Genomic DNA, 24284 nt, shown 5'->3' on the forward strand with positions numbered 1-24284 from the left:
TTTCGCAAAGCCAGCTATGCCTATTCCTGGGAACATTAGGCTGCTTTTCGTAAGTCGTTTTAGTGGTGTGAGCTCAAACATCTCTTTGTTGTTCAGATTTTCGGGACAGACTCGTTGAGTGTGGTTATCCTTCTTGTAGAAGCCACATCATCGTCAGTAGTGCTGCGAGCAAGTGCCGTGATATAAATCGCGAGCTCGCTCTGTGGTGCTCCAAGCTTCGCCTGCCTCAGGATATCTGCTTCTTGCTGGGCAACATGTATAGCGCTGAGCCCACTGCTACCAAGCTTATTCCTGCCCACCAGATTTTATCGGCATTCAGAGGTTCAGTCGGTTGTATGATTGCGTTCTTGTTCAGTGGAGCGTCATTGTGCATAGCGATTTGTGGCTCGTCTCGTTTCGCTTTGCTGGTAGCACTTGGTGCAGCAGTAGGGTTTAGCGTCTGAGTAGGAAGCATTTGAGGAGGATTGTAAGCAAGATATAGTGGTTGTTGAGGTGCACCGTCAAATTGAAAGAGGTTTAATCGCGGAACGTTGTGGAACTTATCTGTCTCGACTGAGTAAGACTTGATGAACTCTGGCTGGTGATAGCGCTCATAGACTGAATTGTCGTACCGACATGGTGTGGAGATCAATTGACGACCATCGACTTCGATAGGCTGTAGGAAGATTGATCCGTTTCCAGGGAGCGTGTATGTACCATGCTGCCATTGCATTATCCCCGAAGGGCAGTTTGGGTTTGTTGGATTTGAGATTGCTCGGTAGTAAGCCTCTTCGTACCAACCATCAGCAGTGAAGGAGTATGAGATGCCAGTCAACTCGGGCTCGATAAGACGGTCGTCGACCGGGTTGTAGAAGCCCTACAATCAGTAAGCATTCGTATCTTCCTTACGTCGAGTTTATCGTACTGGGCCAGTAAGTACTTTTCGCGACTTGGTCGTCCACGTCCCGACTATTGAGTCTTGTGCTTGGACCAGGGTCGAGGTCAGTAGGGCGAAGCCCGCAATGACAAGTGTGTGAGTCTTCATGGTGGTATGCGTAGAAACGAACGGCTAGGGTAAGTTCAATGAAAGATTGTGAAAGCTGTACAGCATCTGATCGCTCAAAGAAATGTGATTAGCAGCTCTGGGCTGGCGCAGGTGTTTAGGTCGCTAGAAACTAGCGTTTCACCCCTGGAAAGTTAGAAAAGGAGATCCCGCGTTTAGCGGCGTTATGGTGGAGAAGTCACGAGCTGGAATGGTTTCAGCCTGATACAGGCAATAAACTTGTGCCAAGTACTAAAATATTTATAACGAGAACGATAGAGTCTTGGGTAGCAGAAGTTTGGTTTCTTTGTCTAAGACCTAGTTCTATCCCAGCTACTGGCGTTATTTGTGCGCGCTTGTACAATGGTCGAAACAGGCGGAAAACATCCCGGAGGTCTGCTGGTCGCGCAGGTAACAGCCGAGCTTTATTCCACTGCCTTTAAATTGATAGAGCTATAAGGCAATTGACTAGGATCCCTCACGACCTCCTCGACGTTTAATGCCTGTTGGCTTAGGATGATTTGGAGTGCGTCAATCTATTACCCTTAGTCAAAACTTCCCCAACAAATGCAACATTTTCCAAGGTGAAACCATGAGCCAGAAGAACGGCCGCACCCCATTTCGCATCATCTCGGCCATGTTCCCATGCCCTCCGTGCAGAGGTGCTAGAGTAGTGTAGGTTGTCGAGCCATGCTTAGAAGACCATGCCCTTCGTCTGCTTCATAGCACCAACATTGTAGTTGCGAATGAAGAATACACAAACCAACGACAATGTCATGATAGCTGTACCGGCAATCAACATCCTTTCTTGTGCAACACCATAAGCCCACTGTATGCCCAGTCTTGTAGCACTGCCGACCTCGAAGCCAAGCTGAACATCAAGGCTTCCGTAGATGTCTTCGAGACTGGCTTGTGCATCCTCGGGCAAGAACTCCGACAATGCTTGTGGGAAAGAGTTGGTCCAGATCGCGCCAGAGATAGTGCTTCCAATAGCACCACTGATCCAGCCGCACATACTGAGCAGGGCAAGAGCTGCAGCAATCTGTTGGTGATCGACAGCTGCTAGGATTGCTATCTGTTCGCAGAGAATCATGGTGCTTCCACCTATTGACAAGAAGATCTGACACATAACAATGTATCCGATCTTGACGCCTGGCTTTCGGAAGTAGATCATGAGACCTTGGCCGAAGATGTACAGTGGGACAGCAATCCAGAGCAACCACTTGAAGTAGCCAGTCTTGCTGATGGCGAGGCCGACACCAATGAGGAGGACTCCGGAAATAACATCGAAGGTGCTGCTGACATATCCAGCTTGAGCTATAGTCAGATCTGTGACGACTTGCAGGAAGGATGTGAAGTAGCTGCTCCAGCAGTAGTAGGAGATCTGGTAGGTGGCTGCGAGTCCAAGAGTCGCGAGCACCGATCTATCGGTCAGCATTTTGAATGGTACAAAAGGTTGACGAGCGAAGAATCGTTCGTGAAGTGCGAACGTGATGAGTAGCACCAAGCCGAGGACCAGCATAGCGATTATGTAGCCAGTGCTCCAGCCTGAAGGAGCTGAGTCGGCCAATGTGAAAGGTAGCAGGAAGATGACCAGTCCTGAAGCGAGAAGAATCATGCCAGCAGCTGCAGAATTGTCAGCAAGAGAGAGAGATGGTCGATCGAGGTGACTTACCATCAAATTCCTGGATGTAGTACCAAACAGTTTGTACGAACGTCCTCTGTTTCTTCTCGTTGACCAGGACGCCAAAAGCACGAGCCCTCTTGAGATTGTACTTCAATGTGATGGCAAGTGGTGCTGCAACGAAGGGGAGAATGATGGCGAAGCAACCATAACCCCATCTCCAATTAGTATTCTCGTAGAATGCCTCAGCAGACTTTGGTCCGGCAAAGGCAGAAATCATGTATGGCGACGCTGTGAAAGCAAAAGCAAGGCCCCGATGCTTGAGACTCGAAGAGTCTGCAGTGATCACATCGACGCAGTAGATCATGCCACTGAAGCCGATTGTGTAGAAGACCTGTGCAGCACAGTATGTCGTAAGATTCGTTGTAACAGCGCTCAGAACGAGACCAAGAGTTGCGAATCCGACAAGGAGAAGGAAACCCTCAGCTCTTCCCCAGACGTCGACAATTTTCGCAACGGGAATGTAGACTGCTGCAGCCATCGAGCTCGAAACGATGTAGATGACCGTCAGAAGAGAGTGCTCTTCGAAGCCACTCGTGATGAATGGTGACAAGTTGTTTGTAATCGAGCCTTGGAACGCGTTGGTAAGGTAGAGTGACCACATGCAAACAAAAGCCACGATCAAACTTGTCCTCGTCCAGGTCAAGGTTACGGCTTCAACCTCTCTCACACCTTCCTGTGCCTCGTCCGCTGACGCGGGCATCTTTTCAGGTGCATATTCTGCGTCACTATCAGCTGCAGAGGCTGTGAGATTTGATTGGATCTTGTTCTCGTCAGCTCTAGCTGTGGTGGTGTTGTCCTGAACGATAGTTTCTACCGCCATGCTGTACGAGATATGAGCTGATTAGCTCTGGACAACACGTTGAATTCGAGGAGGTTGATGGCAACAGTTGACGTGAAGCCCGACGCAAGCGCAGGACGCATCTTATATGCCCTAGAGCCATTGCTCTCAAAAGCCATAGTCCTCAAAATCGCGCTGCTAAGCGAAGGATTTGCTTCGTGGCTTGAAGCGCGTACAGAAAAGTCCAGCTTGCAACCAACGAAGTACAAATGCCAGTCGGCATCAAATGTGCCTCCATTCGAGCAGCGTCGTCGCGTGGTCTAGAGCTCCGCAGCAACCGCTGTGAGTGGTGGAAAAGCTTGACTCGACCTGGTGAAATCAGATTAGATCCATGATAAGATCAAGTTTTGCTCGCAAGCTCATCGCTCAAAGCTTAAACTGCATGATCCCTGTGGACAGAAAACACAATGATCGAACCACCTTCGTACTGTCATGTGGCACAGGACTCGCCGACATCGCAGCTTTCTCGTATTCTGCGGAGCGGAATGCAGTACCTAGCACTCTAGCGGTCAGCATAGGATAGCACGAAGAACAAACAGAATGACCTCCGTAGAGACTGATCTGGCTACTGCTATAGCATCGACTTCGCGCTCGGGAGTGCAAGTGAAACAGCGTGTGGAGGAGAGATGATAAGCACGTGATCCGTATGTCTTGGCATTTATGACAGCAGAGTAGTATTTTGGACTAGGCACACGATTGCCACCAACAAGTATCTACGCTGTCAAAGGTGCTATGCTGAGGTCGAGATTATGCCTGAGGACACTTGGAAACATGACAAGCACAATAAGAGAGGAGAAGAAAGCGCTGCGCAAACACATCAAGGAGCTACTAGGCAAAATCGAGGAGGAAAATGTCAAGGAGCAATGTAGTAACCGCAAGTGGAGCTGTGTTTCTTGCTGACATGGTATTACAGCTGTCATTGTGACGCGGAAGGTACTGCAGCTTCCAGAATATCAGCACGCTAAGTCCATTAGCATTTTCCTTTCGATGCCAGGTCGAGAGGTTTCCACAATCGAGATTGTGCGAGATGCCTTTCGTCAAGGCAAACAGGTCTTCATTCCGTATATCCACTCAGCACAAGACGACCAAAAGCACAAAGTGATGGACATGCTTCGGCTCCAGGATGAGCAAGACCTGCAAAGTCTGAAGCCAGACAAATGGGGAATACCTTCTCTTTCACCTGAAAGCATTGACGAGCGTGAGAATGGTCTAGGTGGAAAGGGCGTTGATGATTCCAGCGATGTGTCTGATTCGGTCAATATCCTTGACCTGATTTTGATGCCTGGTATAGCTTTTGACACTGCCCACAATCGTCTGGGACACGGTAAAGGGTTTTATGACACATATCTCTCGAAGATTCAGCGTATTACCGAAGCTAGTGGTAAAAGTCCCAGATTTCCAAAGCTCGGTAAGTGCATCAAACGTTCTATGATCGAGCGTACTGACACAATTGAGTGGCATTGGCATTACAGGAGCAACTCCTGCCTCATGGCGAACATGTCCCCACAGACGAAGATGACTGGAAGATAGACTGTCTTGTAGTACCCGAGCAGATCGATCGGAGTTCGTAGAGTCATATGTGATGCTTTTAGAGGCCGAAAGCGAGTGTGCAACCTTAGTCCAGACGTGAGAAGTTTAGTCTAGCGCCTGAATCAAAGATACATTATCACCCTTGAGCAGGATCTGGCCCAATTGTCGCCTGCTTTCCGATCGGTCTTTGGAAGGTAGTTGGACCTCAATAGCGTCGTCAATAACAAGATTCATAAATTCGTCAAAGCCCTGGAAGAATCAGACACATTACGGAGACAGATCTAATAGCAAGCATACCCTGATCTTGCCCTCAATTCGGGTATTGAGATTCTCGTAGAGCCACACAGACACCGTTAATCGTTTCTGCAGAAGGTTGAAAATAAAGTGAATTGGCGCAAGCAAGGTCTTGCGACCACCACCTCCACGACCGGTCATTTTTCTGGTATCTCTCTGGCCAGGAGCTTGTCGCGGATGGGGTAGATTTTCGAGACGGGACGGTAGTAATAGGTTTAGCGATAGTCGAGGTTTCTGCTTGTTCGGCTGGTCGTGCTGGAAGTTTGACAATCCAACTACGACCCCAAACAAAAAGTCGCAGTCGCAAAGTCCAAAAGCTCCACTTTTCCACCTGGCCAAATTGGGCCGCGCCTGCATCATCGTGCACTCGATTGTTCTCAATCAATATTTACAAAGCACCCTCACTTGTCGCATTGACCTCACACATCTAGTCGCCTGCCAGTCGCTTAGACATACACTCTTTAATCTAACGCTCGAATCCATACCCGTTCTCACCACTTGCATGCCAGGCTTTGACCGGTGGCTCTAAAGGCTGCGAGGCCGTATCCGAGCACCCCTCCGTACCAGCGACTGATACCACTATGGCTTCCAACACTGCACACTCGGGCACTTTGGGCCCAATTCTTTCAGCGCTGGCTACTATGCAGAGCAATGTGGCCAGCAAGGACAAAGCGCAGGCGCACGAATTCCTTGAGAAATTCCAGAAATCAGTATGCGGCAAACACAATTCAGTTGACCAGACAGAGCACTAATACCCGTGATAGCAAGAAGCCTGGAACACAACTGGTAGCATACTTCAAGACTCGTCCACGTCCGTCGAAGCTCGCCTGTTCGCAGCCACTACGTTGAAGGGAAAAGTAGGTACCCTGCGCAAACACTGGTCAAACACACGAGCTCACTCTCTTAGATAACCTACGATTTGCATCAACTGCCCAGTACTGCTCTCGAGCCCCTCCGGGATTCGTTGCTTTCTCTTTTACAGATCTACGTTAATGGACCGAGGCCCATAAGAACTCAGCTTTGCATTTGTATAGCAAGCTTGGCCATCCAGATGCCAACGTGGAGGAATGTCCTTCAGATGGTTGGCTCTGCGGTCAGCAACTCTCCACAAGGATTGGACAGTCTCCTTGACTTTTTACGAATACTTCCCGAAGAAGTGACCGAAGGTCGCAAGATCAACTTGACAGTACGTGCGACAATCCAGCCTCCCAGCTTCAGCTTCGCAGCCTGTACGCTCCCACCAGCGCTCAAAGTCTAATACAGCCTCTCCATCTAGGAAGAACAACTCACCAACAGAACAAAGGAACTGTTAGAGGACAATTCGAAGCAGGTCTTGTCGCTCCTTGTTTCCTACGCTCAAGCATCCGGTAAGTAATCGCTACATGAACATAGCACTCTTGCTAACTTCAGCAGGTACAAATGCAGCCAATCCTAGGCTCTACGAGTGTATCGCTTCGTGGTTACGAGAAATACCTGCCGTAGATGTCGTCAACTCACCTTTGTTAGACCTGATGTTTGGAGCCATCAGCAGCGACTCATCCTTCGATGCAGCTATCGATTGCTTATGCACTATTTTCAAGGATACCCGGGATGTCGACGAGAATAAAACAGTCATACAAGAACTATATCCAAGACTCCTTAGACTAAGATCTAAGGTCGCCGAGGCCTCAGGTATCGAAGACAACGATCTCCTTAAAGGCATGACTAGACTCTTCGCCGAGGCTGGCGAGGCGTGGGTAGTGCTCATTGCCAGAGAGCCAAACAGCTTCCGCTCATTGGTCGACGTCATCCTCGAATGTTGTGCCTACGACAAAGACCGCGAAGCCATCTCCATCACATTCATCTTTTGGTACGACCTCAAGCAATACCTGACTCTGGAGAAGTACATGCCAGCAAGAGCTGCTCTTGCCGATCTATATTCTAGGCTCGTCGACATCATGATCAACCATCTGCAGTTCCCTAGTCCCGAAGGCGGAGACGAAGCAGACTTGTTTGATGGTGATCGCGAACAAGAGGACAAATTCAGAGAGTTCCGTCATATGATGGGCGATGTCCTTAAGGACTGCTGCGAAGTTCTGTCACCCACCGAGTGCCTAAACAAAACCTATCACAAAATTAGAGCTTGGGCACAAACATATGCAGGTCAAGCTCAAGCCAATTCTGTCCCTCATTGGCAGGAACTCGAGGCACCCATCTTCGCTGTACGCGCAATGGGTCGCATGATCAACCCTGAAGAGACTTCGGTACTGGGAGAGGTCATACCTTTACTGACTCAAGTGCCAGATCACGACAAGCTGAAATTTCAGGCGATCATGGCTTTAGGACGCTATACTGAGTGGACTGCAGAACATCCTGAGACGCTTGAGGTGCAGCTTAATTACGTTATTTCTGGCTTCCAACATCCTTCTCCTGAGGTGGTGCAAGCATCCGCGCTTGCCTTTCAATACCTTGGGACCGACTGTCGGAAACTGCTTGGCGGGCAAATTCCTGTCATGCATCAGTTCTACGAAAGCATTATCGACAAGCTCAAACCAAACAGCCAAGAAGAAGTCACTGAAGGTGTGGCAGCCGTAGTGTCAGTGCAACCTCTGGACAAACTCTACGATACCATGAAGATGTTCTGTGACCCTGTGATGAGACGTATAGTCTCTTTAGCGGAGCAAGCGAAGGATGAAAAATCCGAAAATGTTGTTGCTGACTACCTAGGTCTGATCGTTACCTTTATCAAGAATGTACAGCCATACGTATCGCCAAATGAAGAGAATCCAGCTGTCAAATACTGTAAAGAGATTCTCCCAGCACTCTCGAGTATCTCGAAACACTTCACGAGATCCATACCAATTCTTGAAAGAGTCTGCAGATGTTGGAGGTACATGATAATATCGTACCGCACAGCCACAGTACCACTCATTGGTGAACTGGCGAACAGTATTGCTGAAGGGTTCCAGGCTTCTCGTCAAGGGTGTTTCCTATGGGCCACAGATGCTGTTATCAGGGAGTATTCTTATGGTGCCGAGTATGTTGACCAAGACACAAGCGATAGTGTCTTCCAGTTTTTCGGACAACAGGCTACAGTCTTTCTACGCATCTTGAACGAGCTCAACCCCAACGAAGCTCCAGATGTTATCGAGGACTTCTTCAGACTGGCTACGGACGCAGTTCGGTTCTACCCGAGAAAGACTATAACTTCACCACTCGCTGCGCCAATGGTCCAAGCGTCACTGACAGCTTTGACACTACCTTTGGTCGATCCGCTACTTGCAACGTTGCAGTTCCTTCGAGACTATCTTGACTTTGGCTTCGAGCATCCGCCAATTTCAGAATTCACATCAGATGGTGGTCCACCCCCCAAGACGTCTACGGAGGTCAGAAGCGCTGTACGACAAGTACTTCAACAACTCGGCCAACAGATAGTGCAGCAGACCATGACTGGTCTGATGTACACTTTTCCAGAGGATTGTTATGGCGATGCTTCGGCGATTCTGCTGACCATATTCAGCCTGGCGCCAGAAGCCGCTGCACAGTGGGTTGCATCGACGTTGCAGCTTCTTCCTCCAGGTAGCTTGAAACCAGAAGAGGCCAACAAGCTGATGACCAGTATAAATGAGAAGGTCAGACAGGATGAGGTCCGAAAGGTGAGAGCGATCCTGCAAGATTTTACAAATAGCTACAGGCGAAGGAATGTTGCTCCGCGAGAAGGACTTGGCAGATTGGAAGCGACTCGATTTAGATTTGCTGGTTGAGAATTTCATACAGCTATCCACTGAATTATCAGGTCGATTGTGGATGATACTACGGGGAAGAATGTGACTGCAGAGAAATCAGGTTCGCTGTTCTAGCACCTACATGAGCAGTACTTCGGTACAGCGAAGTTGTTCGTTGTCAACTTCCTAGCCCGATCAGCTTCGGCTAGCAAAAGGCTCTCACAAACTTCCAGTCTACACCCAGAATTCACTCACTATCAGCCCATTGTTTAGTCCTATCGAAGAAGACATTAGCATTACTTCGCAGACCTGTTGAGCAGGATGCAACGCTCCAGCCCCGGTCTTTTATTTGGTCGGTCACTTAGCAAGGCGTCTTGGAAGATAGCATTTTCATGTGCAAGGACACCACGGCTGTCCTATCTAGAGAGAAGAAAATGTGTATGGTTCGAATATTAGGCAGCTAGCCAATTCGATTATGTGTAATATTTAGTACGTTGAAAAGATAAAGATGTTTCAGCATAGAAAGCTAGAAAGATACAATATAGATGCATCACTCGAGAACGTTATCAGCAACATCTAATCCCAAAGATAATCGACCAAGTTCTGTGCTTGCAATGAGTTGAGAAGGATCTGTTCGAAATGCTGACCACATGCACGTGCCGGAAAGCGCGTTGATCGGTTTGCACGGGTCAGTGATCTCATTATTTTCGTATTCCAACACGTACTTCTACTCAATATTTCACCAGGCCGATTTTAACTCGTGGCATTAGTCATTGCAGCACAAGCTATCAATCGAGCTTACCTTCGAGCTCGATGCATCAATGTCGAATCGCAACATGTAGTTGATCGAGGAATCTATACTTCTACCTGCTGAAGCATTACGCACACCACGGCGTCACCTTTAGTCCACAACTTTCACGAGCAAAGCAATGTCAAATGGCTCTACACAAGCAGCATCGCAACCACGTCCGCTAAGCAACAGCAGCTCTCCTCCATCCTCAAAGAAAGCTCATCCCACCTTCCACTTTTTCGCCGGCCTCGGCAGCGGTATCTCCTCCGCCGTCCTCCTCCAACCAGCCGATCTCCTCAAGACCCGTGTCCAACAATCTGGTGCCCATACCTTGCGCGAAACACTCCGCGACATCCTCAAGGGTCCACGGCCGATCGCGAGCCTCTGGCGAGGAACTGTACCTAGCGCGTTGCGGACAGGCTTTGGCAGTGCGCTATATTTCACCAGTCTCAGTTCACTGCGCAGTCTAGTTGCAAAGAATGCTGCATATACGGCGACATTGACGGGTGGGAGAGTCGCGGAGCCAGACAGTACAGGAAAGAGGAGTGGAGATGGCGGTGGTGGTGGCCGTGGTAGTAGACGCAGCACCGTCCTACCCAAACTGACCAATACACAAAACTTGCTTACGGGAGCAACGGCTCGAGTCCTGGCGGGGTTCATCCTGATGCCCATGACGGTCATCAAGGTGCGGTACGAGAGTAATTTCTACGCGTACAAGAGCATCAGGTCCGCGACGAGCAGTATCTTCAAAGCTGAAGGGATAAGAGGGTTCTTTACAGGTTTCGGCGCGACTGCGATACGAGATGCGCCTTATGCTGGACTGTATGTGGTGTTCTATGAAGCAAGTAAGACGTGGTTGAACAAAGCCTTTTCTCCTACGACAACGGGGTCTCCGGCCGATACAGGCGAGGTTAGCATGCTGCTTTCTGGAACGAGCATTAACGCGGCGAGTGGTGTTGTTGCTGCGAGTACGGCTACCGCGATCACGAACCCGTTCGATGCAGTCAAGACGCGGCTGCAACTCATGCCTGGGAAATATCAGAATATGTTCCGTTGTGCGAAGGTGATGTTCGTGGAAGATGGGATGAGGAGCTTTTTTGATGGGTTGGCGTTACGAATGGGACGGAAGGCGTTGAGTAGTGCGCTTGCGTGGACAGTGTACGAGGAGTTGGTTCTGAGGGCGGAACGGTCGTTTGTAGAGAATAATGGGGAGGGAAAGGCGGCTGTATTATGAGGCTGGATTGTTGAAGATAAGAGTTTACTGTACTACCTTTCTCCTCTTCTTATGTACAATTATGGTCATTAGACAGATAGTACGATGATGACTTTTGTAACCTTACCATATTATATATGCAGGTTACATTCCTTTGACGCCTACTGTGGTCAGCGAACATGTTCACTACTAGCCGGAAACTGCCGCGTATTGACACAACGAAGAGGACGCTTGCTCGTTGTGACTGTGTGCTCCAAGACAGAGGATGCAGGGCCAGAACCGAGAAGATAGAGTGGTGGGAAAATCGAGAATAAAAATTGGCTGTCTCTTGAGAGCCACCAGCCCACCGACTTGTCCTTCCTTCTACTGCGTCCATGGCATTCATACATTCGGGAGAGGTGCATATAAATTCGATCGTCTCATGCTTACTATCTATCATGAGTACGTATACATGTCAATGACCAGAGAGCTAAGGAAGCGGAATGTTCTGCCTGTGAGGCTTGTCAGACTGGTATCTTAGGCGGAGAGCCCAGATTGTTATGGAGTTGTTGTCAACATTTGCTTTGACCTCAATCAATGTGGGGCGTTCATTGTCATGAGCTATATCAAGCCTAATGGAATATGAGGCATCTCGTCCTGCATGGGCTTTGAGATACACAAGCAGCACAAGTCTCTCCTGCCTCCGCCCGTGCCGAAGTCGTGTCCTCCACAAACCCTGTGAAGATAACAAAGTCTTCTAAGAAGCAGCTATCGCACTTCGCTCGCTATACATCCTTTTTGCCATATGATAAAAACACCTTCAGCATCACAAACTGGTTCAAAATCTACCTCGTTCCGGGAGTCACCAACCTACTATCCTTCGCGACATCTCGAGGATGCCCTGGTTTCCTCTTGTCCCCTCCAGCAAACGTCCTATTGACACGATCATCCGCCGGCTGCGCCGTCTTCGTTTTCGAAACACCCTGACTCTGTATCGTTGTCGGTGCCTTTGTGGGTCTAAACTCTGTGGTTGCTACGTACTCGGTGCCAGCTAAGCTAGCGTCTGGGTTTGCAGGGCTGACTTCAAGTGGGTTTGTGCTGCTGTTTTCTCCTGCGAGCTCTCTCGAACGGGCGGGGTCGCTGCCCTTCTCGTAGGAGACCTGTTGGTCGTTGGCTACGCCGTCGTCTGTGCCGGTCAGGCTGTACTCGTAGGATTGACGGTCGATTTTCGTGGCGTTGTTGTTCGCGTTGCCTGCTTGAACGCTGCGCTTGTCTTCGAGGTGTTTGTCGGCTTCGCTCTGGTTTGGGCGGGCTTGAGAGGCATAGCTGTGAGAGGATGGAGCTCTGGGGAGTAGTTGAGAAGCTCTGAGTGGTATGGACTTTCGAATCAGTCGTGTGGCAGACATTGTTGGGTGGTTGTTACGAACAGTATGTCGAGGATCGGATTGGTAAAGATACGTTGGCAATTGGGCGGTCGCTTATTGTAGCTTGCTCTGGAACGTTTCGTGTTAGGGAAGCCGCGCAGGACTGCCAGCCTCAGACCCTGACATCACGACCCCAGAGTCGGAAAGGCCCCCGTAATTACCGCTAGCGTCAGGAACACATCCCGCTCACACGTGCAGTCCGCAAAAGAGATCCGAAAGACTTATCTGCTCTTCACTACTCTGCTCAAAGTGACGATATAGTTGTGATTGATCGGAAACTGGCTCTGTGAAGCCAGACATATGCGACATCTAATTCTAGAAAAGCTGAATCAAGCTCGAGTTCAAACGCATCTCCTGGTGCGAATCTCTCTGATTTTGCTAGTACTTCTAAAGTGCTGCGATAGTCCCATATCTATACAATGCGGCCTCATTTCCTGGCACACCATGATGATGGCTCAAGTAACTTGCAGCAGGGACTGGAGGCACATATGACCCTTGATAGGGTGGATTCTGACTGGCAAAATCAGCATTCTTGTATAGCGGATTCACAATACCAGAGGGCGGCTTCTGTCGAGTCGGCTGTGATGCTGGCACTGTAGCCACACTTGGCGCGTTAGAACTCTGCTGGTAGAAAGCAGAGCGCGACGTCTGGTTTCCATATGCATCAACTTTGTTCCACCCCCATTTCTCTTTCAGCTCATCGTTAATGAAGGCCACACGCCAGCCAGTTTCGCCCTTGATTCGCTCAAAGATTTCGAGGACTTCTTCCTGTTCGCGACGGATGCGAAGATGGTCACCGGCAACTGCAAGACAGCGGATTGATGCCGAAGCAACGCCTCGATCTTTGGCGTGTTTGACAATCCCGCAAATCTGACGGGCATGATGTAACCGTGTCTGAGCCAGATCAGCAGCAAGTTGAGGGTTGTTGTTGCTGTTGCTATTATTTGTATCGCCCTGAGATGACCATGGCACTAGAGGATGTGTAGAAGCAAGCAAGACCTGTGCTGTGTGCCAGAATAAGCGGCCGACAATCGCCGTTCGTTTGAGGTGCCATACTTCTGGGAATGCACTCTTCGATGATGTCAAGTAAGGCGGCACGACCGCCATAGGTTGCATCGAAGGAGGAGCACATTTGTCCCAACGATCGCAGAACTGTTTCAAACCAAGCCACTGCTGTAATCGTGTCTGTAGTCGAATTTGCTCTGCATGCATGGTTTGCTCCTGGAAACGAGGTGTAGAAGAACGGAAGTTAGTAATTTTGGCCAGGATCCACAGCATCTTGTGAGTCCACTCCACCTCGTTGCCCGACTGCGGTTGCGGGTTCATGGTCATGTCGATTCCCCAGGTGTCAGGGTCCCATGCCAGTCCCCAATTGAAGTGTAGACACGAGAATAATTCCATGCCAACGTTCAACCAAAAGCAGGCGCCTCCTACACCGTTTGAGCTTGCATCCCATCTACATTCTTTGATCAGTGCCCTGGCTCCAGCGATGTGGTTCATACGTTGCAGAGCTTTCTCGGACATGGTTTCGTAAACGTTAAGGATTGTAGCAGCCGTAGCGCACAAGACCGTATCTCAATTCGGGTTCTGTAATGATTTGAGCAACAGCTTGTTTGATTCGGCATAATAGGTCAGGGCATGTTCTTCTGGATAAGCAGAGTTGATAAGTGTCAAATGTCGTACACCACATGCTAGTAGTGCGTATTTCAGCATCGGCTCTCTTAATGCTTGAAATGGTAAAATTCGCGAGAAATGCTTGTCTTTGTCCATGCTGTCCATCCAAAGCGCGACCTCCTCAACGAAGACCTGCATATATAGAACTTCTTCTTTGAGCGTCAATGGTGGTGCCGGAGGATCTGGTTCCTGATGTATCATCATCTGCTGGTCATAATTTTGTCGATGGTCTGGATATGACTGAGGCATTACTTGGTTGGGATCATCGAAACTCTGACCAGTAGTGGGGGTATACATCGCAGCTGGTTCAGCAAAAGGTTGATAGCCTTGTTGTGGTAGTGGTTGCTGCTGTATAATCGGAGCATCCAATTGACTATAGTCATACATTGTTTCTGTAGGCGGTGTTAAGCGTCGGCGTTTTCGGGGTGTCTCCACCGGATAATACCTCTGCAGGCCACCTTCGTATTCCGAAGCAATCTCGCGAGAATTATCTTCAAAGGTTACTTTCCAGTCGTGTACTGGAGGCAACAGATGAGGTGGCTGCTCACATCTTGTATCAATGAAGTTAAGCCGAACTCCACGTTTACACTGACGACTAGATTTTCTGCAGTTCTGGCAAACAGGCACGCCCTCATCGCATTTGAGATGTCTCTCTCGGCATGTCAAGCAACCAGTACGCACTCTCCTAGGCTTTCCAGCAGCTGTTGATGATCCGTCGACAATGTTAGGTTCTGGTACCGTGTCAACTGGGCTGTTTCTGATTGTGTTTGGGGTCGATCTCTGAGAAGGATCCTTAGGCATTCTGAAGTTGTGCGATCCAGCATCTGTCGCGTCATAGGGCGGTGTTGGCAACGATGACTGGTTCATGTGGGCGCCATACACTACACAGCTTTGACAATTCCTGCAGTAGTAAATGCTAGAAAGCGCGGCGCACCAAGAAGGAATCAGAGGCTGTGATTGCCACCGTTCGATGCAATAGTTTGTTCAAAGATTTCCGCGTAGGTAATCGTGTTCGTTGAAGAGTGCTGGAACTCTGTCGTCGATCTTGAGAGCTGTATTCGGCGCGCTCGTGATCCTTGTTCGGACCGTCAGGAAACGTCCCACTTGGTTGCACAAATACGTAGTTTGTAGCTGGAGAAATGTGTTAGAACAACTGTTCAAATATTTTGTGCACGGACAGTCCTCCCAGACCACACTGTAGATGATTCATCGAAGCCACTAACTAAAAGCCTGATGATCAACAGGGTCGGTCGCGAGCAGAAACATGGCAGTGAAATCTTGCCGTTGGATGTCACGAAATATTATGCTAGTATAGGACAAGTGACTTACCTGATACTTTGACGTTGTTGAGCTGTTGCAGTGAGCTATGCTAAGGGTCGTTGTGCAATATTGGAAAGTCGAGTCGATGAAGATCATGTATGGGGAAGAGCTAGAGGTTATCTTGCGGTACAAGATCGAGTTTATGCCTAGCCCGAAGTCAATCGACGCAAATGACACGTTCGACACGTTTTCGACAGGGAAAGCTGTATAAGTTGAGGCGACAGCCGATCCTCTTCCCACAGCCCTGGGATTATGACAGATAATGAGTGTGGCGCCTGCAAAGGAGTGCGGCTCGTCAACCCCCCGAAAGGCACTTGAGAGGCTGTCGCAGACCTACGCCAACGAGGAAAGACAACCAGCTGTTCGGCTACATTTAGCTTCAAGGGATGTTCTCTCGGCTAGCCTTCCAGCTCACATGATGCCTGCCTGTGTGGCTTGTCCAGTCGATCCTGACCCGCAGTGCTGGGCCTGTTCGCTTGCTGTTCCTCCAAAAGGCGCGTCTAGACCTGCTGATTTGTATTCACCCATGTCACTGCAAATCTGGCTCACGGCATACGACTGCCTCTTTCGCTCTGGAATATGTCGACTATCGCTGACGCCGGAACTTGTTTTTGCTTACAAAATCCCTTTCTGGCAGTTCCAACGCTCGCTTCGAATTATTCTAGCCAAAGTCGTTGCGCCATTATCCTTTCTGGTAAATTCTCCTTGCGGATTGCGTTGAGAACGGTGGTGTCCTTTTGACCATTCCAGTCAGAACATTTGATTTATTCGAGAACATGCAGACTCCCCCTATGGGCCTTCTTACAGTGATTCCGAGGAAAAGGTTAACTTCGTATAAGTACAGATTGATTCGTCTCAAACTCTTCATTGACTTTTCGTATCCGATTGGTTCTTTGGATGGTATCCGTCTATTTCCCGGAAATCACCACAAGCTATTCTCTGATCAACGCTGTCGAACCACGAGCACATCTCGTGTAATCACCTAGCAAGTGATTGACCACGCGATTGCGACGATTTCGCTAAAAACGTTGGCAAGCACGTATGAGACTCCTTTCTATCCGATCGCAAATGAAACTGTCTCGCTTGACAAGGTTGTCAATATCGAGTCTCGGATTGTATGGTATGGTCATTCAAGATCCAGGGCGCCTTCAGACAGAAGCACCTTCGTGAAATTGGAAACAGACTTTGCGCGCACACTTCAACCGGGCCCAGACAGACCAGGCGCAACCTCTTTCAGTATCAACCGTCCAACAATGGCTCGTTCGCAGTCCGTGTTTCGCAAGCACTATCACTATCCTCATTGTCGATGTGCGGTATGCGAATAGGCAGCACAAGCAGGCATAGCACAATACCGAGTAGCGAACAACATAAAAAGGTCAATCGCAGAGAGATCGCGTAAGCCTCGATCACTGTGACTATGGTCAACGCTTTTCATCGCAAACATCTCGATTAGTGTGGTAACCAACGTACCTTCTCGCTTGTGTTTTGCCCCAAGCAAAGCAATCGATTCAATAGATCCACGAACTTTGCTGATGATCTCTTGTTTCTCTTGATGAGTTCCAGTCACTTCCCGTTCCAGAAATACGAGTAAGGCATTCTGTAAAATCCAGCTAAACGATACGTATCAGCTCAGCAACGACATATCAATGAGATATTTACCTGCTAAAGGCAACACCGAGAACACTGCCCAGTGATCTCACTAAGCTCAGTGTAGTCACTGTGATTGCTTGTTCCTCGGTACTGCTCATAGCGAGCGTTGCTACGGTTGAGGCTGGAAAGAACGATCCTTGACCGATGCTGACCCAAGGTATGATTGGCAGCAAGGCCGGCAGCGGGATCTTCTCGTAAAGGAATCCACATGCGAGAATACCTGTCAGTTGGCTTACAGCACCAACAGCCACAAATGGCTTCGGCTTTCCTGAGTAGGAGATAGCAAAGCCAACGACGACACTGCTAATCGTAAGTCCTACTAGAGGAGATAGAAGGAGGAGGCCTGATTGTGTCGGAGTAATCTGCTCCACAGCTTGCAAAAATATAGGTAGGTTGAAATTAGTGACTGCGGATAGCATCGATCCTAGTGTATTGCCCCAGTTCAAATTTCCACGAGGCACTGAGGAGAGCAATCTTAGAGGCAACAGAGGTCGCAGCGCACGTCGCTCTACAGATACAAGCGCCACCCCAGCCAGTACGCAAACGACCAAAGACGAGATAACAACTGGATGCGTCCAAGGCAACAAATTACCTCCTAGGTTTATGCCGAGAATCAAACCTGTGACCGTCGATGACAGGCTGAGCGCACCAAGGAAGTCGAATGATGCCAGTCCTGCTGCAACTGATATTCCCTTCACTCTTGCTAAGGACGGACCCAAAGGCTCTGGAGTTGCCCATGCACTGAATACCAGCAGTGTCAAAATCAAAGGTACCTGCAGTAAGAAGGCGGCGCGCCAGCCAAGCTTATCACATAAGAGGCCACCTAGAGATGCTCCTGTTGATGGTCGTTACTATACCAGTACCACGTTATGTGGATTGTCGCAACTTACCGAGACCATTGCCAAGGCCGTAACACATGTTCAAATATGATTGATATATGCCTCGATATCGAATTTGCACTATGTCGCTGAGGATGATGTTGGCCATTGTTGCTACCTTGCAAATCTTAGCTTTCGCCTTCGTCTCATAAACAACGTTCAGACTTACACCTCCAGCTCCTATACCACAGAAGAGTCTGAAATGTCAGTTTGCGTGCTCATCTGGATCGTTCACATGTCTTGCACGCAGTGGTCCCATCGCAACTTTCTGAAAAGACTCACCTTGCCAGGATAAAACTCAACATGCTGTTTGCACAACCACACCACAGAGTGGTTAATGCGAACGAACAGAGCGCGAACAGATACATGGTACGTCGTCCTGTAACGTCGCTGACTCTGCCGTAGAAAGGCCCAAATATCGTCGAGCTCAGGAAAAAGACCGTTGATGGCCAGGACGCAGCATTCGAGGCATGAAAATAGGATGTGATGAACGGGTGCGAAGAACTCATAAAGAAAGAGTCAAAGTAAACCTTGCCACCTTAGCTGATTGTTCGATGATCGAGCAGATACCCATTTAGCGTACGAGGACGTAAGAGACCAAAATGCTCGAAAATAAGCACCAGAATTTCAATGGTCCGTCAATGTTCCTGTAATGTACATCCGCGTGTATATCATTGCTTTCTGGGTCTCTGGTGACAGAGTTCCCCCGAAGGAGGCCTGTAGTTTCGTCCGAGAGAACAGCGTCCACCTTAAGGACGCCAGGTGTAACGGAGGAGGTAGACGAACCGTTCCGAGGCACCCAAATGAAACTCTGCTTCATGGTCATATTCAGCCCAGCAAGGTCGACAGGTCGAGCAATAACCCAGATGATAGTGTTGGCTACAAGATGCAACCGCTTCGTAAGCCGGACCCACAGAACCACTGATTCTTGCCTTCAATATACGAAGCGTATATGCCTTTACAAGTCCTATTCAGTCCGGCTGATGGCAACACTAGCACTGCAAGTCCTGCTGCTCGACTCAAGCATAGTAACAAACACTTTCACCGTCTGATGATACGTATATATTTGTGCAAAGACAGCAAACTGGACGATGATATGTCTTGGGGCGGCAAAGTGGCAGCCTCGCTCTACCTTCTCTGTTCGGCGATGGGTGTTCTACTAGGGGCTGGCCGCCTGTAGCTCAGATCAGAAGGTATGACGATGCTTACACTCGACGACTGGAGCAACCACGCTGGGTGTATCAGAAGCAGCGTGGTATGTCTAACATTGCCGAGTCCTACTTTACGTTGTGTAGAAGAAGAGGCTTGCGGAAAACAAGATACATACGAGTAATCCTCTTGATACTTGTCCATCATATCCGCTCATCCCTTACCATGCAAAAAGGGAGCCTCTCTCACACAAGCTCGAGCGTTATTGTGGAGTCATGCGGAATTATCCTCGTAACATTTCCATCCAGCCACGAACGCGACTACTCCAGTTGCAGCATAGACCTGGGGAGTCTGCCATCCTGGCAGACGCTCTACACACTCGAGCGGTACTAGCATCTGGCATGATCTCCACAATGCCCGCTCTCTGGGACAAATCTTGCAGAAGATGACATCTGTGCTTTGCGTTGCTCTTTCACAGTCAACCCTTTCACAATCGACCAACTGGCATACATATACCACTACGACTTCGTGGTAACATCACACTACACTCTCTTGCGAGGTCGTCAAATGTTCAATGCCTGAACGACGACCTCTTCCACCCATGGGTTGCACCATATCGAGACTGTTGTCGCAATATAAGCCAGGCCCAGCACATCGAGACATGCGTGTCGAGGGCAACTGTAGCCGTCTGCTCACACGCTTGGTCAATGCATCACTGACGAGAAACAGAGGTCGCACACGACTGTGGCCGAGGCTTCAGCCGAGTGCTTCATCGTCGACGAACAACAAGACAAGCGACGACCTCAACGTCGATTTTCGTCAGGGAGGCATGAATGTTGGCATTCAACACTGATCTTGTGTCCGGTATCGCTCCATATCTCGAGCTGCCTAGAGACAATCAGTAGGAATCTGAAGAGACCGCCGTCATCTAGCTATGTGTTGCAAAGACGCAGTGACGATCCTGAGCTGTCCGACGCATTACAGTCCGCCTCCGATGTGGTACGTGGACAGGCCATAAGCAAATGGTCTATGATAGTGCTTGCTAGATGGAGTGCATCCGTCGCAAGAGGACGGTAAGCTCCGAGCAGAGCTGTTTGTTCTTCGACACGAAACGAGCTCCGAATGCCTAGAATTCAGGGTTGAGCACAAGGACGCTGCGGAAGACAACCGAAAAAGCTGACAAGGTTGCATGGTTCGAAGAACCACCTGTCTTATCAAACGTACAACCCGCAATACATACCTGGAATGAAAACAGGTATCGCTAGACGACCACAGAGAGAATGACTTCACAATTCTTGGGTTAACCATAGGGACTACGTTTCGCAAATCAGACAACTCAGGCCTCGGGACCCTCAAAACAAGTTGAATTGTAACACGACGATGAGCTGTCCTGCAGGTAAGGAAAGATATGCTGGTTTACGCCACCATCAACAACGCTATTCTTACAAGCATACACCCACTAACAAACCCTCAACATGATTAGAAGCTGTTGTTTGGCTTTCCAAGCTGATGCATTGAGCTCCATCACGATAGCGCAGTCTTAGCGTGTTCTGCTCAGACTGACCCCACTTGAACAACGGAACACACTTCCAACAACCCGCTGATCAGTCGTTGTAAAGACTACCGAGGGTTCAATCCCCAATCCTGAAGAGAAACACATGATGCAACTCAAAACAGACTCGTGTGTAACAATAATTGGATGATTATCGTTCTAACCATTATCTGGATTGATTAACACAGAACGATTCACAAACCCCGGAAGCTCAATGAACGCTTATCAAGTAGCGCGCTACCCTGAGCGGTGCCCGCTTTGACCGGGACCTGAATCCCGGTTCGAGCTTCGTGACAAGGTTTGTGCTCTGCAAAGTGGCTTTCAAAGTGGCTTCCTACCACCTATACGGTTTGTCTTCTGACACCAGACCGCACTACAGACAACATATGGAGCCTGCAACAGATTTCGACGGTCGGAACTTACTATCAGTGCCCGCTCGAGAGCAACTAGTAAGGAGGGTCAACCGCTAACGGAGTATTGATCCATGGCTCTGCTTCATGGTCTTGGTGTGGGAAAGAGACGATTCCACGTTCAGGCGGTCAACGGCGCTATCATGCTGGCACGTTGACCCTGCAGGACGAACCACCTCTTGGAAACCTTGAACAAACTTAATCCAGCCGTTGCTGATTCACGGCTTGCTGCTTACTGCACCGTACTCTCGAGACCTCCGAAATCCGTTCTCTACGCGTGTCTCTTTTCCTTTCCCCCCAAGTAACCCTCAATCCTTACGATTTGCGATCTACAACAGATATCAAAGATGAAACGTCTGTCACAAAAGTCCAGCTCTTGTTCGTCCTCGTCGTCAGGCACTCTCCCTACACGTGCTCAGAGGAGGGGGTCACGAACAACTAATGCTTGTGAAGCATGTAAGAAGCGGAAGACAAAGGTATGAGGCTCAATCTCCTGCTTGTTTCTTCACTTACACTTCCACAGTGTTCTGGACCATCTGGACCATGTGAAGCATGCCAGAAGGTAGATACGTTTTGCCATTTCAACTTGAGATTAGATACTCGGCGGAAACTTGCATATAAGCCTACAGCAGTGCGAGAACGACAACAGTATATATTAGAGGGTATTCTGCAGGTCTTGAAACACAACGACAATGAAGACGTACAAGGTCTTCTGCGGCTAATCCGTAATGAGGCTCGGCCACAGCAAATCGCTTCCTGTCTCAAGCAGAATTTGCACGTTCTTCAACGACGAGGTGTCATACCTACTTTACAAGTGGATGAAACTGATCTAGTATCCCTCGGACTTCAAGGCTTATTCAGTCATCGGGCTGGAAAGAACACTTCAAGGTCATCAGACAAAGCTTCAGTACATTCCCCACAGACTCCACTTCAGAGTGATCCTGTCACTTATCAACGGCCAAGACCACCAGCATGGGGTGTTTTGCAGAGCAACGATCAAGCGCTTTCCCATTACGGCATTGTCGGCTCGTCTGAGACAAGTGCGGACTCCCACAGCTTCAACAATGGTCACAATCTACATCAAAGCCAAGGGACTCACGAGAGCATGCCTATTTACGTCGACGATAGCTCAATCTTGACTAACGGCCCTCTGTACGAAGGCAGCCCGGTAGGGGTGACAGGTGCCTTGACAGAGAACCAGAGTACACAATATGGCAGACCTGGTACATGGTCACACACGAACAGCCATCCAAGGACGACATACAGCACCTACGGCATTAAGCAAGAGTCTTGTCAAACCAATGATTGGTGTCTAGCCGCTTCTAGCACACTGTCTCGTACCCCTTCGGCATTTGGAGGCCACTCTGGTAGCACAACGTCGCTGCAATTGCCAGTGTCACCACCAAAAACACCTCTCGATGCTATGTGCTTGCAATTTAGAGATGATTGTCAAAAGATGCTCTCCTCAGGTGTCCCTTATGAACAGTTGAATAATTACGGCAAGATGGATTGTGAGCTGTTATTTAGGAATCGAATACCTTACGATGAGTGGAACATACCGAATTGGGCATGTGAGGTAAATTTAGCCCCCACACTATCACTCGTGTCAAGAGTTTGATCGCATTCTGAATGCTAACGAGCGACTAACATTAGGCAGGTGGTCAGAAAATTCCCCTCTATGTTGGCAGAAACTAGGCTCGCTGCAGCTCTCTGTATAACACGATTTATGCCTTTCCTGATCGATCCATCCTCGAAAACTTTATCTGCTCTTCCTGGTGTTCTCCGACCTACCGAGCTCCAAATGCGTACTCCTCACGATATATCTGTGAACTTCATCCCGATACCGATGCTAAGAAATTGCCTACTCTACAGCTCTATGGACTGGTTCGCATTGCTCGCCCAGTACGACTACAGTGTTCGTTGGGAAGGCGTATGGGGTGATATTGGCGGCGCGATGTTGTTCCCAGGGGGTCAATGGGAATTTGATCCCAGGACGGCGATGGAAGAGCATGGGAACAAGAGGGTCGAGACCGATGACGTCAAGAAACCAAAGGCAGTGGTATATGATCCTGTTACTCGCCGCAGACATATCACCGAGCACTTCGAGAAATGTTGTTGGACTTTCGATAACTGGAGTGTCAGGCATGATATCCTACAACTATGGCCAGATCTTTCTGGTCACATACGTCTCACCTAAGGTTTTCCAGGCGATGCCTGCATGCGTTCAAGCGGAAAAAGTTTGAGAATTTGGGCGAACAATGCCTGCGATGGATTGTGCCCCAACCCTACTTGTATCAAGGAATGTATCACCTGAAGAGGTAGAGCATGAGTCTATGCGACGACACCTCAGAACGATAACGCCACGATATTGTACGATTAATGATGTATTGAGCACGCAGGTCTGTATCTATATAATGTATGTATTAATTACGACGAGGCAGGGCTTTCGCAGGGTCGTGCTTCAACGATTCAGGCTCTCTTTGAGAGCCAGTGGAAAGACACGTTTGTCAAAACATTCGTCTCAGGCAACTATGGTGCTCTGGAGAGATACTTATTACTCGGCGTCACAGGGATCATGGCCCTCAAAGTGTAGGTTCGGATTTCGATTCCTGCAGGTCTAAGATTATAGTCCTTGACGATGATTACTTTCAAGTGGGATATTTCACCCTGCTTGGCATAAGGCCGTTTCGGGCCAGGCGGGTTGTCAAGACACTAATTATACGTCATATGCTCAACAAACATGTGTTCGCTCGATCCGTACCTGTATGATTGATCGTCAGCTCTCAGCTTACAACGGAGCTCGATCCTGTTCCCCGCAAAGACAACAGACAGGGTTGCAAGAATGGTACGCGGGACATACAATTACTGAAACCATCGTCCGATTCAAGTGACCTCTCCGTCTCCTGTGCTCAACACAAGTGGCAGAAATATACTTCTTCAGAGATGCAGGAACTCAGCCAACCAGTGAGCTAGCATAACGCATTCCACACATATTAGGGGAATCATATGTGAACCTCACAAGCTGCTGTTCTTCAGCGGAGTCAAAAAGCTCCAAATAATGTCACACCCAGGAAAGCTCAGAATGTGGTGCCATTTGTACAGTAGGTTGAAAGTCAAATACGCAGTATATTGCTGGACGCTCCTGCCAGTGCTTTGTGATGATTTGGTGCG

At 49.0% G+C, this 24284-nt stretch overlaps 9 protein-coding genes across 9 annotated transcripts; 3 read left to right on the top strand and 6 right to left on the bottom strand.

Moving 5' to 3' along the window:
* Nucleotides 1–226: 226 nt before the first annotated feature.
* ROT1 (Reversal of tor2 lethality) lies at nucleotides 227–1024 on the bottom strand (the record flags this gene model as incomplete). The annotated part of the gene is made up of 2 exons (XM_064897541.1): nucleotides 227–856; nucleotides 905–1024. 2 exons carry the CDS (start codon nucleotides 1022–1024, stop codon nucleotides 227–229), a joined length of 750 nt encoding a protein of 249 aa, XP_064756491.1.
* A 691-nt stretch (nucleotides 1025–1715) lies between these two features.
* On the bottom strand, nucleotides 1716–3528 carry LTR64_003180 (uncharacterized protein; the record flags this gene model as incomplete). The annotated part of the gene is made up of 2 exons (XM_064897542.1): nucleotides 1716–2647; nucleotides 2697–3528. 2 exons carry the CDS (start codon nucleotides 3526–3528, stop codon nucleotides 1716–1718), a joined length of 1764 nt encoding a protein of 587 aa, XP_064756492.1.
* A 789-nt stretch (nucleotides 3529–4317) lies between these two features.
* LTR64_003181 (uncharacterized protein) lies at nucleotides 4318–5117 on the top strand (the record flags this gene model as incomplete). Its single annotated transcript, XM_064897543.1, has 3 exons — nucleotides 4318–4411; nucleotides 4460–4954; nucleotides 5002–5117. 3 exons carry the CDS (start codon nucleotides 4318–4320, stop codon nucleotides 5115–5117), a joined length of 705 nt encoding a protein of 234 aa, XP_064756493.1.
* A 64-nt stretch (nucleotides 5118–5181) lies between these two features.
* On the bottom strand, nucleotides 5182–5511 carry LTR64_003182 (uncharacterized protein; the record flags this gene model as incomplete). The annotated part of the gene is made up of 2 exons (XM_064897544.1): nucleotides 5182–5325; nucleotides 5374–5511. The coding sequence occupies 2 exons, from the start codon at nucleotides 5509–5511 to the stop codon at nucleotides 5182–5184; spliced, it is 282 nt and encodes a 93-aa protein (XP_064756494.1).
* Nucleotides 5512–5951: 440 nt separating this feature from the next.
* On the top strand, nucleotides 5952–9113 carry MTR10 (Nuclear import receptor; the record flags this gene model as incomplete). Its single annotated transcript, XM_064897545.1, has 5 exons — nucleotides 5952–6080; nucleotides 6135–6227; nucleotides 6353–6556; nucleotides 6647–6737; nucleotides 6784–9113. 5 exons carry the CDS (start codon nucleotides 5952–5954, stop codon nucleotides 9111–9113), a joined length of 2847 nt encoding a protein of 948 aa, XP_064756495.1.
* Nucleotides 9114–10003: 890 nt separating this feature from the next.
* On the top strand, nucleotides 10004–11098 carry LTR64_003184 (uncharacterized protein; the record flags this gene model as incomplete). The annotated part of the gene is made up of 1 exon (XM_064897546.1): nucleotides 10004–11098. The coding sequence occupies one exon, from the start codon at nucleotides 10004–10006 to the stop codon at nucleotides 11096–11098; it is 1095 nt and encodes a 364-aa protein (XP_064756496.1).
* Nucleotides 11099–11901: 803 nt separating this feature from the next.
* LTR64_003185 (uncharacterized protein) lies at nucleotides 11902–12462 on the bottom strand (the record flags this gene model as incomplete). Its single annotated transcript, XM_064897547.1, has 1 exon — nucleotides 11902–12462. One exon carries the CDS (start codon nucleotides 12460–12462, stop codon nucleotides 11902–11904), a length of 561 nt encoding a protein of 186 aa, XP_064756497.1.
* Nucleotides 12463–12867: 405 nt separating this feature from the next.
* Nucleotides 12868–14004, bottom strand: LTR64_003186 (uncharacterized protein; the record flags this gene model as incomplete). The annotated part of the gene is made up of 1 exon (XM_064897548.1): nucleotides 12868–14004. One exon carries the CDS (start codon nucleotides 14002–14004, stop codon nucleotides 12868–12870), a length of 1137 nt encoding a protein of 378 aa, XP_064756498.1.
* Nucleotides 14005–14055: 51 nt separating this feature from the next.
* On the bottom strand, nucleotides 14056–15021 carry LTR64_003187 (uncharacterized protein; the record flags this gene model as incomplete). The annotated part of the gene is made up of 2 exons (XM_064897549.1): nucleotides 14056–14694; nucleotides 14836–15021. 2 exons carry the CDS (start codon nucleotides 15019–15021, stop codon nucleotides 14056–14058), a joined length of 825 nt encoding a protein of 274 aa, XP_064756499.1.
* Nucleotides 15022–24284: the final 9263 nt, after the last annotated feature.

Source organism: Lithohypha guttulata (genome assembly GCF_036872675.1).
Source record: "Lithohypha guttulata strain CCFEE 5908 chromosome Unknown scaffold_2, whole genome shotgun sequence".
Classification (NCBI taxonomy): Eukaryota; Fungi; Ascomycota; class Eurotiomycetes; order Chaetothyriales; family Trichomeriaceae; genus Lithohypha; species Lithohypha guttulata.